The sequence below is a fragment of the Symphalangus syndactylus genome, chromosome 8 (genome assembly GCF_028878055.3).
Source record: "Symphalangus syndactylus isolate Jambi chromosome 8, NHGRI_mSymSyn1-v2.1_pri, whole genome shotgun sequence".
NCBI lineage: Eukaryota > Metazoa > Chordata > Mammalia > Primates > Hylobatidae > Symphalangus > Symphalangus syndactylus.
Genome location: NC_072430.2, coordinates 138,540,553 through 138,556,521, shown reverse-complemented (window position 1 = coordinate 138,556,521; position 15,969 = coordinate 138,540,553). Strand labels below are relative to the sequence as shown.

The 15,969-nt window shown below is 46.8% G+C and overlaps 1 protein-coding gene across 2 annotated transcripts in view; it reads right to left on the bottom strand.

The window, feature by feature from the left end:
- The window catches only part of TRPM8 (transient receptor potential cation channel subfamily M member 8), a 160,822-nt gene that overhangs the window by 38,770 nt on the left and 106,083 nt on the right, over nt 1–15,969 (bottom strand). For both annotated transcript variants that reach the window (XM_063645322.1, XM_055291029.2), the window contains 6 exons: nt 15,679–15,774; nt 14,324–14,453; nt 12,314–12,459; nt 9,352–9,464; nt 8,733–8,949; nt 410–501 (listed from right to left, as the gene is read on the bottom strand). In XM_063645322.1, the coding sequence (XP_063501392.1) occupies nt 410–501; nt 8,733–8,949; nt 9,352–9,464; nt 12,314–12,459; nt 14,324–14,453; nt 15,679–15,774 (794 nt within the window). The remainder of the gene's footprint in view (nt 1–409; nt 502–8,732; nt 8,950–9,351; nt 9,465–12,313; nt 12,460–14,323; nt 14,454–15,678; nt 15,775–15,969) is intronic.

The window sequence follows — 15,969 nt, the reverse complement described above, 5'->3', positions numbered from 1 at the left end:
ATTTCTATTTATTTCTCCCCATGATCAGGTGCAGAGGCTCATGCCTGTGATCCCAACACTTTGGGAGGCTGAGGCAGGTGGATCCCTTGAGCCCTGGCATTTGAGTCCAGCCTGGACAACATGATGAAACCTCATCTCTACTTAAATCAAAAATTCTCCCCAAAGTCTATAAGAACAAAGAGAAAAATCATGCGGGACCCCTTTTAAATTACACATCAGTGGGAAGGGGAAGAGAGGGGACTCAACTTCATGCCAACCAAGCTGTATCTCTATAAAGCAGACACAATGGTCTTGTGTAATAATCTCTAATGAGTAATAGACTTCCCTTGGGTTTGAAATGTCTGCAGAGCTTTTCTCCACTTTTGTAGTCAAAACACAGAAAATTAGGAAAAGTGATGAGACTACTTACCGAAATACAATTCCTGCTATGAAGTAAAAAAGCCCCAGCGTGTCCATCACATTCCACAGGTCAGTAAAATAATTCACCCCATTTACGTACCACTGCGTACAGAAAGGGACAGAGAGGGACATCAGCAGCTTGGAAATATCAACCATTTCCAGATTTTTAAATGTCCACTCATTTTCTTCCAGGTCCTTTTTGAGCCAATGACATGTTTGTTTATTCTTTCATATGCCAAGTGAGCCCTACCACATGCCCCATGCTAATCCAGGAGGATTGGAAAGTAGGTTGCACGCTGGCTGTTCTCCTCTTCATGTCTGCTGGCAAAGTCAGGAAAAAGGATTGATGTATCCTCACCGTTTTTTTCAAGAGGAACCTGCAAAGGGTGAGTACACCCTCCGTAGGCAGATGTAGACTGTCTGGCCACCATGTACAATGGTACAGGCTGTGCACTACACAGTCCTAGGGGGTATTACTCATATTGTTGTCATCGTAGATTTGTGTCATTACTGTAAAATTTTTCTGCCACATGGCAGTAAAACGTCTTGATTAAAAGAAATCTTTTTTTAAAAAAATGTGCACATAGGTGCTGTATACAACATCTATGAGGACAGATGTGGTCCTGGATATGACTGATGGGAACAGTGTGCCTCAGGGACCGATGTGTATGTATTGGTCATTATTCTTTGGAAGAAAGTATGTCAGGAAAACATTGAAACAAACAGAGAGTATCGTTTCTCTTTTCGCATTTTCCCGAAGAGGGAAAGGAGAAGACCACATCTGGATGGCTCCTAAATCAATCCATAAACTGCATTTGGGTAATTCCAGAGTGACCAGCTAATGCTTTCATTTGTTCATCCATTCAAATATATTTACAGAGAGCACATGGAATTCCAAACACCCGTGCCAGGCTCCCGGAGCACGGAAACATTGGATTAGGTGCAATGCTAATTCTCAAGGAATCTACTGTTTGGTGGAAAAGACAGATGTTAAACATGTTGAAAAGAAATGACACGAAGATCGGTATGGGGATGAGACTGAGGCCCTAAGTGAATTCACATAAGGAAACTAACACTTGTGCAAGGCAGGGAAACAACATCAAAGAAATGTCACCAAGCAAGAGGGCACTTCTTAATGTTACTAAATGAACTCACCAATAGGAGTCCATCTGTTATTCAGATATTATATTTCCTACTTTGCTGCTGAAATCACAGCCTAGAGAGGCTAAGGAACTCGCTCAGCAAGTGGCAGACCTCATGATTCTGAGCCCGAGTCAGTTGCTTCTCCCCACATCACTCTGCTTCTTCAGATCCCACAGAGATCCTACAGTCTCAGATGTGGAAGGGATTCAAGACACGTCATTAATTTCTCAAGAAGCATTTCCTTTCCTTCATTTATAAATTCGAAGAGCAACTTGAGTGGGCCAAGGGGGCGAGGGCACTATGAAATCAAGCACCCAGGAAATGTTAAAATCCCCCAGGTTGGGGCAGCACCATGGGGTGTATCAACAGTCCAGTCACTGTGTGAAGGCTAAACTCTCTCTCTTTTTTTAATTGGTACATAGGATGCTTATTGCAGCATTTTTGTTGCAGAGAAAAGCATAATCTAGGAAAAAGATGTGGTCCACCATTAAAGGAATATTGAACATACTACAATCCTGTTTTTAAAAAGGAACACAGTGATGTCATTTGTCTTGAAGAGATTTCTACAAAGTAAAAGAGAAAGCAAAATGCAGAAAAGTATGGGAAACAGAATCTTGTTTTTGTAAAACAAAGAATGAAGAAAAAAGCCCCCAAACATACATATGCCTACCCTATTTCATTAAACCTCAGATTGTAGGAAATTGCAGTTTCAGAGACGTTAAAATGTGAAAAAAAAAATGACATCTCAGATTTGATGTAATACAGTGTGTGTACATAGCACATGGACCAAATAAAAGCAGAAAGAGACACAGCAGTTTATTAACATAGCTCGGGAGGCCTTGTCTTTAGAGTAAAGGTTGAGAAAGTCGGTAGGGAGACTAACAAAGAAGGAAAAAAACGCTCAACTTAAAAAGCACACACACACACACACACACACACACACACGCACACACTATAATATTCCATTTCTGTGAAATATGTGTGTTTACAAGAAACTAGGCTGAAAACGAGATCTATGTCTAAGATTAACTTGCAGGAATGCCCATGAGACATTCTCAAAAAAAAGAAAGCAAATTGTAGGGTGATGAACACAGTAGGATTCTATTTGGATAAAAACAAACAAAACACCTGCATACGTTCATATCTTTATGGGCATGAAGAAGGTTGTGGAAGATTATACTCTAGACTGTGCAAGATTATTCTTTATGTAGTCCCACTTGCGATAAGCATTATTACTTTGTGATTTTATAAAACTAAATAAAATAAAAATGGACAAAAATTGAGGGGAAACAGATACATCTTGCCATATAGCTAAAATACATTTGATATTTTCATTTGTATTACAATTGTCTCTGCCAATAACCATTATTATCAGGACCGTAATAAAGGACAAGAGATCTGCTAATGTATTGTCAACATTCTTGTCACCCTATTCACTCAGTTCAAACATTCTGCCTAGGTTCAGAAACCAAGGCAGGCTCCTTGGGGGAGGCCACAGGAACTGTTCGCTTTGCTGGTGCTAGCAGCCCCAGGGACCCCTCACCAACAATCATTTGCTCTTCTGGTGCCTGGTAAGATAAGGGGGATTGGGAAAGGCCCTCCCTGCTGCTAGCTCCCCACTTAATGCCCTGCTCTGGGAGGCAGGTAGGCACTGCCCCAGCCCAACCTCAGCCCGGGAGACTCTCAGAAGCCTGACCTACATGAAGAGAGACATCGGAAATAGGTCAATTCTGAGGCTCCAAGTTACCATCACAGGGAGATAACGTGTTTTTAAAGGAAAAGAGGCCTCTTCTCTGAGCAGAATGCCAGGGATAGGCTGTATTCATAAAATCCCAGGACACTATTTCATCATATCTGTCAGGATTTGGAGATTCAACATGCCTCAAAATTGAATGGTGCCCTCCGTGAAGGCATGATGGGACTCATCCTTTTTAAATAAACATCCCCAATGTCTGTTTAACAGGCCCAAGGATTATTTAGCAATTGTATTTGCACTTATTGACCGCCTCGTTTCAAAATTCCAAATCAGCATTTCGACATCTGCATTCAGGCAAAGGGACACAGGTACACACGGAAGAGCATGACTTTTTGACACAATCTAAATCAGACACAATCTAAATCAGGTCACACCCTGCTGGGTTTTGTTTTTTTTTTTCCCCTAACAAGTGTAAACTAGGTTAATTAAGACAGCACCAGGCCAGCAGAACTATTTCTTAGAGGAAAGCAATCCCATTTAGGATGTCAAATGCGTGAGTCTGCAGACCAGAAGAGAAACAGCGACCCCGAGTGTCGGATTCTTTTAATGATAAGAATCTCCATGGCTGTGTTCTACAGACCCATTCATGTCGCAGAATCAGAGCTGTAAGGCCGGAAAAGCCCTCGGATGGCAGGGCCACCTGGAACACACACTGCCGACCCTAAGCACAGGGCGCTTCCCATACTGTTGCTTTCATACCCAGGATTGCTGAGTTGAAAGTGGCCCATTCAAAGATACTTCTTAAAAATAACAAGAAGAGATACTTAGTAAGCATCCCCCCTTATCCAGCATCACCCACAATGAAGGCAGACAGAATAGGTAGGGGTCAGCCAGACCCCCACCCTTCCTCCCGCAGCCCCCGGGAATTACTCACAGCCCATTGTCCTTCCTCAGTTCTCCTGGGAATCTGCCCCTGTCTACTCCCATCCTGTGTCCCTGTCCTGTGTCCTCCCTGAGCAAAAACACCTCATGCTAACCCTGCCCAGGGCCTTTCTCCAAGGAAAATGTACCTCTCCTGAGTCTCCTCCTGCATGACCCAAACAGGTGACTTAGCAGCTAAATGCACATAGGAAATTGGCACAGAGTTGTCTGTGATTTACAGACTTCAGATTTTACTGTTGCAAGTCCTCTGGGCCAACCTCCCAGTAAATGTAAGACTCGCCCACTTAGTGCTGCTTGCCGATGCTCATCTCCTCTCCTCGAAAGCTCCCGGAAATCATCACGAACTGATAGAACGCTCCACGGGGAAGAGATCTTCGTCTGTTTGGTCCATTGCTGTCTAGAACAGTGCCTGGCACAAAGTAGGGGTGTGAAGTATTTGTTGAAAGGAAGAAAGCATGAATGAAATATTTGGATGAAGCCAAGACAAATCTCCCTGCAGCTTCCATCCAGGCCAAGGTCTGCCTTCCAAAGCAACTCAGAACAAGTCCTCTCTCTCAGATTCCTGGGTTTGTGTGAGTGTGTGTTTTGTTTGTTTTTTGGTTTTTGGTTTTTCTGAGATGGAGTCTCACTCTGTCACCCAGGCTGGAGTGCAGTGGCACAATCTCAGCTCACTGCAACCTCTGCCTCCAGGGTTCAAGCAATTCTACTGCCTCAGCCTCCTGAGTAGCTGGGATTACAGGCACGCGCCACCATGCCCGGCTAATTTTTGTACTTTTAGTAGAGACGGGATTTTGCCATGTTGGCCAGGCTGGTCTTGAACTCCTGAGCTCAGGTGATCCGCCCACCTCGGCCTCCCACAATGCTGGGATTGCAGGCGGGAGCCACCACACCCAGCCTCTGGTTTCTTTAGATGCCTAAAGGAGTCAAACAACGTCTGGACTTGCACAACAGCTTCTGAGCCTTAATGCAGCAAGGGAGGTAGGGTCAGGGACAGGTAGAGAAATGTTTGGGAGCTTGAGGGGTGAAAAGTAGCAGAAAAAAGACTTTTGACTTTTCATCACCCATTCTGAGAAGAGGCCACCAAAGCGCCCTCTGCCCCAGAGAACACCCTTGAGCTCCTACCTGTGGGGCTGTGGGCAGGGTTCCTCTCCAGCTCCCCAGCGCTGGTCTCCTGAGTGTTACCATGGCCACTCCAGGTCACACAGCCCTTGAGTTGAACTATGAAGACCGTGCTTCATCAATGCATTTACTAAAAACACACACGCTTGTCAGAAACGTGTCGGTGCCAGCTCCTATGCTAGCCCCTGAGGACCAACTGTGAATAAGAAATAACCATCTAAATCAAATCATTCCCATGCCACGCAATTCTGAGCAACAACAGAGTATGTGTTAGGAACTGGAAAAGCTCAAAGGACCTCCCAGTGGGGTTGATGCAAGAAGAGATGCACTAGGGCACCATGCCAGACGTCCATCCTCTCATTCTCTAAATAACCTCTTGCAGGTCAAAAAAAGTTCAGTAAGTTACTATTGTAACAGCTATTCGCAATTCCAGATGGTTTTTTCTCCCTCCCCACCTCCGCATTTCTCTCCTCTGTCTCTCTCTCTCTTTCTCTCTCTGTCTTTCTCGTTCTCTCTCTCTCTTTCTGCTAATTTGTGCTCATGACTCATTTCCCCACCAGGCTATGAATCCATCGTCACTTGATTCTACTCAGTGGCTACCTTTGAGATGTCAGGCTGGTCGCCTGAGTCATGCAGTGTGCTGCTCCAGCTCCTCACAGACCCTGTGCCTCTTCCAGCAAACTCTGCTGCCCCCACAGAGCTCAAGATCCTGCCTATGAGTCACCACCAAGGGTTGGAGGCCTGTGTGACCTCCCAGGTGGTCCAGCTGCCTCTCCAGTAAGCTGTGCCAGAAAAGGCCTGCCAGGAACCAGCGGGCTGCCCTCCAAGGTTACAAATTTCCACAGACCAGTCAAAATCCTTTGGTGGCCGAGCGCAGTGGCTCACACCTGTAATCCCAGAACTTTGGGAGGCCGAGGTGGGCAGATCACAAGGTCAAGAGATTGAGACCATCCTGGCCAACATGGTGAAATCCCATCTCTACTAAAAATACAAAAATTAGCTGGGCAGGGTGGTGCGTGCCTGTAGTCCCAGATACTCAGGAGGCTGAGGCACGAGAATCACTTGAACGTGGGAGGCGGAGGTTGCAGTGAGCCAAGATCATGCCATTGCACTCCAGCCTGGGCAACAGAGCAAGATACAATCTAAGAAAACAAAACAAAAAAACAAAAACAAAAACAAAAACAAACCATTTGGCACTTACCCCATTCATGGGGCAGACACTGTCCCAGTTGTTCCCAGTCCGTGACAAGACATCAGCCAGCCCCTCAGAGGGAGTGAGAGGTAGGGGGTGTTGGGGCCCCTCCCCCTCCAGTACTACAAAGCCCCCAATCTCACCCTTTCAGCCCCTCCCTCTTGCAAAAGCTAAGCTGGGAATGCTGTCTTTTTGTCCCTGAAGTGCCTTTGAAAAGGGTCTTGGTCATGGTCAACTACAAGTGAGAGTGGAGGAAACCAGGCCAGGTCGGGAGAAGGGAAAACGCAGGACCTCATCCAGAGTGAGCTCCCGCACCGTGGCTCCAAGGCTCCTCGCTGGATGAGGGCTGCTTCTCTCACTCTCTCACTCTGGTCTGGGCCCACTCCGTTTTAAATGATGAATCTCCTTCAGTCTTTCTCTGCTTCCCTCAGACTGTTCCCATTCCCTCGCTGCTGCTGACACATACATAGCAAGGCACAACACAGAGCTAGGAAGTAGGATGGCAGCTAAGAGAAAGAGACTCGTTGTAGGTGTTACAGGTTAAACTGTGTCTCCAAAGATTCAAACATGGAAGTCCTAGCCCCCAGTACCTTGGCATGTGACATTGTTTGGAAACAGGGGCATTGCAGATATAACTAAGTAAAGAGGAAGTCATGCTGAAGTAGGGTGGCCCCTGATCCAATACAACGAATGTGCCCAGGAAGAGCAGAAATTTGGACACAATCACTCATGCAGGAGTCACCCATGAGGACAGGGATCAGAGGGATGCATCGACAAGCCAAGGAATGGTGAAGCTTGCCAGCTGGCCGCCGAAAGCTAGAGGAGAGGCTAGGACAGAGTCTCCCGCACAGCCTTCAGAGGGAGTCAGCCCTGCCGACAGCTTGATCTCAGACTTCTGGCCTCTAGAACCATAAGGCAATGAACTTCTGTTATTAAAGCCATGCAGTCTATGGTGCTTCATCTTGGCAACCCTACAGACTAATACCAAGGGCATGGCCCAGGCAGAGCTGTGACTTCCCAGGGCAGTGCATGGGACTCCCTTGGGGCTGATCGGAAGTTAGGGAAATCCCCTGCACATAGCAGGGCCCTGTCCTGGGGGAAGAATTGCTGGTAGGTGAAGCCTGATAATCCTGCTGTTCAACACTGACATGAGTCATTTAGCTTATGCTTCCTCCACCTCCATCCCAGCTCCATTCCCCATCTGCACCTCAGACCTACTAGGCAAGGAAAGGCAGACACAGGTCACTGGTGCCAGGACTCTTCTCACAGGTCATACCCATGGCAGACATCACTAATCGATCAAAACATTCTCCCACTGAGAACAGACAGACCCTTGGAATCTTTCTCAACCCAGGACTGCTGGAAGTCACCAAAAAAAGTCTGTCAGAGTTGGCATGAAAATTTAAGCCAACTTAGGATTCTCATACAAGTCAGTGACTCTGTAAGGGCAAGAATAGCACTCTTTGCCCCTCCAGATTTCTTGTAGCACGTGGCATTGTGCCTCGGAAACTGTAAGTGCCTAGAGAGGACAACAGTGACAAAAACAGCAGTTCTCAAACAATTTGTAAACTGCTAAGTGTGAAAGGATTTTCTGGGATGAGTTTTCATAATGGTTTAGGGATAACACCAGTTTCACCATCAACATTTATTTCTTCAACAATTACTAACCAAGCGCCCGCTACACGAGTCCTGAGCTAGACTTCTGGGTTCAATGATAGAGAGACGATGCCAAAAAAATGAAGGTCCCAAGAAACCGCAGAAAAGCACCATGAATAATTCACACCAGTTCCCTGAAACCCACAGGGAGTTACATGACTTTAAAACATTGTCACTCTGACATGCTGGGCATTAAGATGCTCTTAGCTCAAAAGTCCTGCCAGCTCCCTGCCACTTATCATGCCACGGTAATGGCAGGAACAAAAACCACTCCTGATGACAGCAGTGGGTTTATCATCCAAGGTCTCTCTTTTCTTTGAACACTCCCCCATTCCTGACTAATTCATTTCCACCAATTAACATTCATTAGCAAGCAAAGAATAAACTTGGTACTAGGAGATCTTACTGAATTACTAAGGGTGTGAAAATGCACCTTCACACTCATGGACTAGCACCTAAAGAGAACATTTATTTTGGGAAAATAATGACTTTTGAACTTCAGAAGCAACTTCTATTCCTCTTGGCTTTAGAAAGATGCCTCCCACCGAGGAAGCGAGGGTGTTCCTGCTGTCATGGCTGCCCTACCTGTCTCACTTCATCACAGAAGAGGACAAAGACAAGTGCATACAGGACCAGCTCAGGGGGGTGTGGCACCGAATGGAAATCCATGAGCAGCACGTAGGCAAACAGCAGGAGGAAGGCAATGTAGAAGACCACGTTCCAGGAGAAGACCACGAAGGGGGAGGTGAAGAACGCCACGTAGTACCAAAGCAGCTTCTTGTGCTTGTCGACAGGTTTCTTCCTGGACCCAGAGATAAGGGCATCGTCAGCATCCTTGCAAGCATGGGATGGGCACAGCCCTCCCCTCCTTCCAAACATAGATAAATACAGACCCACAGCCAGGAGGAAGAGATGGGATCAAAACTATGTCCTAAGATGGACCCAACCCCAACTCAATCCTTGGCATTTTGCAATTAACAAATCCACATTCTGCCCCAGATATTAAAGACACAACCCCACCCCCACCCACTTAAGAGGAAACCCAGGAAAAGTCAGGGGAGAAACAAGACCAAATTCATAGGCACCAATGTAAACATCATAAGTTCCAGGCTTTTTAATCATTTACATGAGAGCACACATATGTGGATGCACATACACACATTGGCACATACACTCACACACGATTATGTGCCTTGGTTTGTACCTAAATGATACAAAGCCACAGCCCACCAAGGGTACAATAAACAGACACAGGATAATCTTCCAGTTCTTGGTGTCTCGGGAAATCTCTCCATACCATTGCTTAGAAAGAAAATTCTACAGGGAAACAAAGACAGAGAACAAGGTCCTTATTAACACAACTATATGCAGCATGGCATGCAAACTTTCTTCCCTGCCCTACACTTTCCCCAAAATATACAGCTCTTTGAATTAACGCCCTTATATTTTTTGAGACAGAGTTTCACTCTTGTTGCCCAGGCTGGAGTGCAATGGTATGATCTCGGCTCACTGCAACCTTCGCCTCCCAGGTTCAAGGGATTCTCCTGCCTCAGCCTCCCGAGTAGCTGGGATTACAGGCATGTGCCACCATGCTTGGCTTTTTTTTTTTCTTTTTCTGTATTTTTAGTAGAGACCGGGTTTCTCCATGTTGGTCAGGCTGATCGCGAACTCCCGACCTCAGGTGATCCACCCGCCTCAGCCTCCCAAAGTGCTGGGATTACAGGCATGAGCCACCATGCCTGGCCAAACTTGGTTTTATTTTAAGTCTTTTTCTGAGTTGGATTATGTGCACTTTAAAGTAATAGTTGTGTATGTTCAAATTCAATAAACCTACAAATTTTTTTATCTAACTCGCATTTTTATTACATAAGTTTAAACAAGTATCTTTCTGGCTCCTTTGTCTTCAATGATCACAAATTCACAGGCACAGCCAGTACTACCTGTAGGGTCCCCAAGGATTCATTTCTGGAGAAAGACGGGTGATGCTTTTGTCAGGAAACTAAAAGGAAGTTCGGAAGCGGGAGACTGTTGGTGTCTTGACATCAATTCAGGCTGAAATGCATGAAAAAGCTCTCCCCAGACTGTATCAACCCTTGACGTTGGGACAGAAGGGACTTCCACAAAGGTGGAAATTAGAAAACTCATAGTAGCTCTGAGAGTTAGCAGGGGAGCATAGATTCGACCACATCAAAGGACCCACATCTCTCAAAAAATAGCCCGTCAAGCAGAAGGAGATTGGTGTGTCTCAGGAGCAGAGGAAAAGGGAAACCCAGGGCCTTCGCAGTGCTGGCTAGGAGGGCTGGGACTGACATGCACCCCTCCGGCCCTGGGCACCTACTCTGCCCCTTGGAGGAGGATGGCTGCTTCTGAGGGCCCCTGCCTAGGGCTGCTCCAGCCAGGCGCGTGCTTGACCCATGAAGACTAGTGTCCTGGAACAAGGTGTCAGCTTTCAGCAAACAAACAATTGCAGTTGGTGGGTAAATGGGCAACTGCTTTGCACTGGGCAGGGCAACACTGAAGCAGGTTCTACGGTTTCCCAGAGGTCTCCGGCAGGCTGAGCCCCGGGTGCCCACAGTGGCAACCTCCTCATCAGCACATCATGTCTGTCCCTGTCCCTTCCCTGTCTCACTGGCGCCTCCTGTGCTTCCCAGGTTCACCTCCAGAATAAACTCCTTGCATTGAAACCCTCACTTTGGGGTTTGCTTCTTGGGAGGGGGTGTGGGGGTCGTGGGCAACGAAGACAAGTCTTCCTCACTCTCCTATTCTGCTGGGGTGATGCAGACGCCAGGCCATCACTGAGTGTCACTGTCAGGCCCCAGTCACGGAAATTACAGCATTGGGTTGGGTTCCATGGTCACTGGCAGCATTCTGACCCCACATAGCACCCTGACTATAGAAAGGAAACTCCCGGGCTGGGCCCACTGTGGCCTGATAGTAAGATTTTCAGTGAAATGAATGACTTGGCATCTGATTGAAACCTCAGGATCTGTGAACCTGGACAGGAGTAAAAGCCAGCCTCCCCAGGGCCCCAAGTTCTGGGACACAAGCGAGATGGGGTTTGGGGCCCAGGAAGCCATAAGTAGAGTGTGGCCCACCTGGGAAGCCAGCCCAGCCTCCCAGGCACACCCCGACTCCAGCACCAGCCTTACTTCTACCCACTACACTGCAGCAGAGGCTAAAACTGAGCAATAGCAAGACCCTCTCCGCGTGCTCCTTGTCATGGATCAATGCTCTCATTTAATCTAGCTTAGTTGCAGTAGTAAATGGGTTTTGTTCATAAACATTTGGCTGTATGATATCATGGAAAGTCCATGACATGAAAGTTGCAGGCAATCAACATAAGAGCCAATCCCAGTGCTGCTACTTCGCAGCAGTGCAAGCTGGAAGGACATTCCAGACCCTCTCTGAGCTCCTGCATCCTCCTCAGTGAAATGGGATGGCACCCATCCCCACAGGTGCTGTGAAGACGAAATGTGGCCTTGTGTATAACAGCTGTGGCTGACAAGCGTTTGTCCCTCCATCTCTTCCCTTCCCCCTCCCCTTCTCACACCCACACTTCTACCACTGGAACTGTGGGTGAAAAGCTCCCCTCTGCAGCCTGAGACACCAGGTGCAAACTACAATTCATTCACTTCAGCGCAGAAAACCTCTAGACTGCTTTTACCCGTTTCACAATAGTTTCCCTACTGTTATCACTACTAATAATAACTGCAATAGCAATAGCTAAATAAAGGACCAACGCCTTTCACATATTATCTCCTTAAATCTTCACAATAACCCTTTATCTGCTACTATCCCCATTTTGTAGATGAAGAAACTAAGACTCGGAGAGCTCATGTAACTTGGCCCATCATCACACACTTCATTAGGGGTACAGTGGATGGAGACCCAGGCAGTGGGATCCAGAGACACAGCTCATAATTACGGTGCTGTGTTGTTTGCTTAGTGGAAACTCAAAGAATATTCTTTGTCCTGCACCATCATCTAAAGCATGGATTTCGACCAATGCCTATACTCGGCCATCCCCCACATCATCACCAAACCACTCCTTCTATGGCTTTTATATTGGAGAATAAGGTTTGTTTTTAATATTTAATGCCGCTAGTAGCATCTGACATAAAAGCCCCATTTCTGGCCATGTGGTCTGGTGGCTGAGCATGGTTTACCTGGACCCCAGGCTGGGCGATGAAATGCTGGTCTGTGGCCTCCACCGCCAGCTCCAGACAGTTGCTTCCACCCCAAGCTTCACAGGAATAGACCAGCAGCTGTTCTGCCAAGTCTTCATCACTGCTGTAACACTCAGTGAACAGCTCTACAGCGACATCAGCACAGAGAGAAGCTGGTGTAAGAGCTGCACATGACCAAAACTGTCCTGCTTCCACCCCCAGCCAACCCCTGAATCCAAGAATAGCCTGGGTGTGAGTCCACTCTTATAAAAGGCATAGAAAATGCCATCACAACACAATTCGTTACTGAATAGCAGGATTTTCTAAAGGCAAGACAAACCCAGCAGAGCTCCTGATGGCAGCAGGTGACAATACCTGCTCACTGGATTGAGCTGCTTTGGACACAGGGAGCCCCTCTCTTTGACGGGCTTCCATCTGGGCTCAGGCAGAAGAGCCTCAGCCACTGAGAAGGGATCTAGACCTTCTGCACCTCCCCACCGCCACCCCCCCATAATCAGAGCAGCCCTTCCTCCATCTCGTTTGAACTCTACGCCTTCTTGGTAAGGTTCTTTGGCAGACAAGGCACGCAGAAAAAAAAGGCCAGGTGCAGTGCCTCACACCTGTAATCCCAGCACTTTGGGAGGCCGAGGTGTGCAGATCACCCAAGGTCAGGAGTTTGAGACTAGCCTGCCCAACATGGCAAAACCCTATTCTCTACTAAAAATACAAAGAGTTAGTCAGGTGTGGTGGCAGGCGCCTGTAATCCCAGCTACTCGGGAGGCTGAAGCAGGAGAATCGCTTGAACTTGGGAGGCGGAGCTTGCAGTGAGCCGAGATCACACCATTGCACTCCAGCCTGGACAACAAGAACGAAACTCTGTCTCAAAAAAAAAAAAAAGAAAAAAAAGAAAAGAAACACTGACCTATTGCATTAGTGTGTGCTTACATTTCATGACCTAATGACAAAGAAATTGCAGTGTAGATCCTCAGAGGAAATTTTTTTAAAGTAAAAATATTAGGAGCCATTGCTTAATTGAGGTCATCCAGAAATGAACTGCTTTGAAATTTTAATAAATAAAAAGAAATAATTAGACACCTTTATTCCAACACAGACAAGCTAAACTCATGAGCATGTTTACATTTGATAAGACACTAGACAAACCTGGATGCAAATACCACGTTGCAAACTTAAAACTGTCAAGTGAAAATGGAAAAAACCGAGAAGGCCTGAAATTCTCATTTAAAATCCTGTTCAGAGGCAATCGGTTCCGGATTTCTCACTTTCCTGAATGATTGAGGCCTCTATGCAAAGGGCATTGGCAAGCTTTTTTCGAGGACTGACTAGCAAACAGCAGTCAGGCGTCCTGAGACATGCCAGGAGAGTAATGCTTAGCGGAGTATCGTCCACTCCAGGCAATAAGTAATCTCAACTGCAGCGCTGATAGAAGCTCAGCGTGTCCTAACTTCAGGGAGCTGCAGGGCAACCATTATTCAAGTTACCCCTTGGGAACCGAGGCGAGGGGAAGCAACCCGAGATGCTGCTCAGGCTGCTGCTTTTGCCATGAGTAACAAACCATGAGTCTTGCAGGTCCAGGGGCTGGGTCCTCTGGCAGTGTGTGCATATGAAACTGGCAGGCTAACTGGTTAGTGCACAAGTCAGGTAAAATCTCAGCCCTGTCACAGTCTTGTAACAGCATCCAGAAATACCCGCCCCCCCCAAAAAAAATAGTCCAGTGCTCCCTGAGTTGCTTAGAACTGGGCCTGGGTATGGCCCTGGGTGGCCATGGGATCAGAGAGCCCAAGATTTCCCATGTTCATTCTTGGAAAATTCCATATGTGCCAGGACCTAGGAGCTTGTGGCATCCAGACCTTGTGGTCTGCAGCCCTCAATCAGGCTGGGGAGCTTGGACATGCCACGGACCTCTACCATCTGGCCTGTGAGTGCCACTGACAATGTCTGTACTGCATGGAAGATCTGTGCCCACCACAGCATCCCACACTGTGGACTCACCAGCCGCCCGGGTCTCGTACTCATTAGCCAGCTCCTCGGACTCCCCAGCAGCATTGATGTCGTTCTTCACTTTGGCCAGAGTCTTCAGAAGCTTGCTGGCTCCCAGGGCTGCCAGAGTGCAGCCCCTGGTCTTTTTAGGGGGGTGGAGAATTTTAAGGTTAATTCTTTTTTTTTTTTTTGAGATGGAGTCTCACTCTGTCACCCAGGCTGGAGTGCTGTGGCATGATCTTGGCTCACTGCAACCTCCGCCTTCCAGGTTCAAGTGATTCTACTGCCTCAGCCTCCCGAGTAGTTGGGATTATAGACACCCACCACCACGCCCAGCTAATTTTTGTACTTTTAGTAGAGACAGGGTTTCGCCATGTTGGTCGGGCTGGTCTCAAACTCCTGACCTCAGGTGATCCACCAGCCTCAGCCTCCCAAAGTGCTGAGATTACAGGTGTGAGCCACCAAGCCCAGCCTAAGGTTAAGTCTTAATCCCTTGAAATGGTCAAGTCAACGTTAATGTCCAACAAGAATGTATTCATGGCAAAAGCAGGAAATAGTAGAATCAATTTGATGGGAGGGGTTAGGGAATGCGATCAATACGTGCAAATGGAAACTGCTCTGGGGTCAGGGAGCCCGAAGCTCAACCTAGGAACTATTCATAATGATTCAAAGTAAAATTTTTAATGAACACAAAATAACTTGGAACCTGAATATGTTCGCAGTTTTGAACATAGAATTAGCATATAAAAAATATTAAGACTAATGCCATGAGAAACTGACAGTAAGACCGTGATAGTGGGAGGTCTAATTCAGTCTCATACTGGAATAGCTCAAAGGTTGAGTGGGGCCTGGGTAAGAACACAGAAGACCTGAACAACGTAACTTTAAGACTGAGTGTGTGAATTCAATATTCAATGTCTAAGCTTATCTCTCAAAATAAAGTAATGCGAGTGCCCATAAACCATTTACAAAAGTTCTTACAGGCTAAATCACAAGGAAAATTCTCAATAAACTTTCCAAAGCGGAATTTTTTAAAGGCCCTACCTCTTGTCCATAATGTGATAAAGCTGGAAATTACTTTTTAAAATCAAATGTGAATACCTCATCACTTGGAAAACAATCACACACCCACACACACCTGAGAAGCAGGTGCCTGCTGGACTGCCCCCCAAGCCCGACTACTTTCCAGGGACGGTCCCTCCCAAGCACTCCTTCACCAACATGGAACAGAGACCATGTTCATCTGACCTCAGACATCCCATTTCACTGATGATGTTTTATATTAGGCACGTGAATTTTGAGAGGATCAGAACTGTTATAACAAAGCACACATTTGGTGTAAATCTGTTGTGGGCTTGGGCACTTACCTGCTCCCAAATGACTTTGGAGAGTTCCTTCTTGTTCTGAAGAATGGCCCAGATGAAGAGAGCTTGCAGGGGGTGCCGAGTAATAGGAGACACGTCCTGGGGAGTTAGAGCATGTGGTCAGCATGTGCAAATGGAAACTGTTCTGGGATGAGGAAGCCCTAGGAGAGTAGCCCGCGTTTGGAGGGCTCTGTGGCTTTGTGCGTGACTCCATTCTCACAGTACAGTGATGTGATTTTCACCTCTGCAACTCATTGGGTGGTCTAATTTTGACACCAAATCTTTCATCTGTCA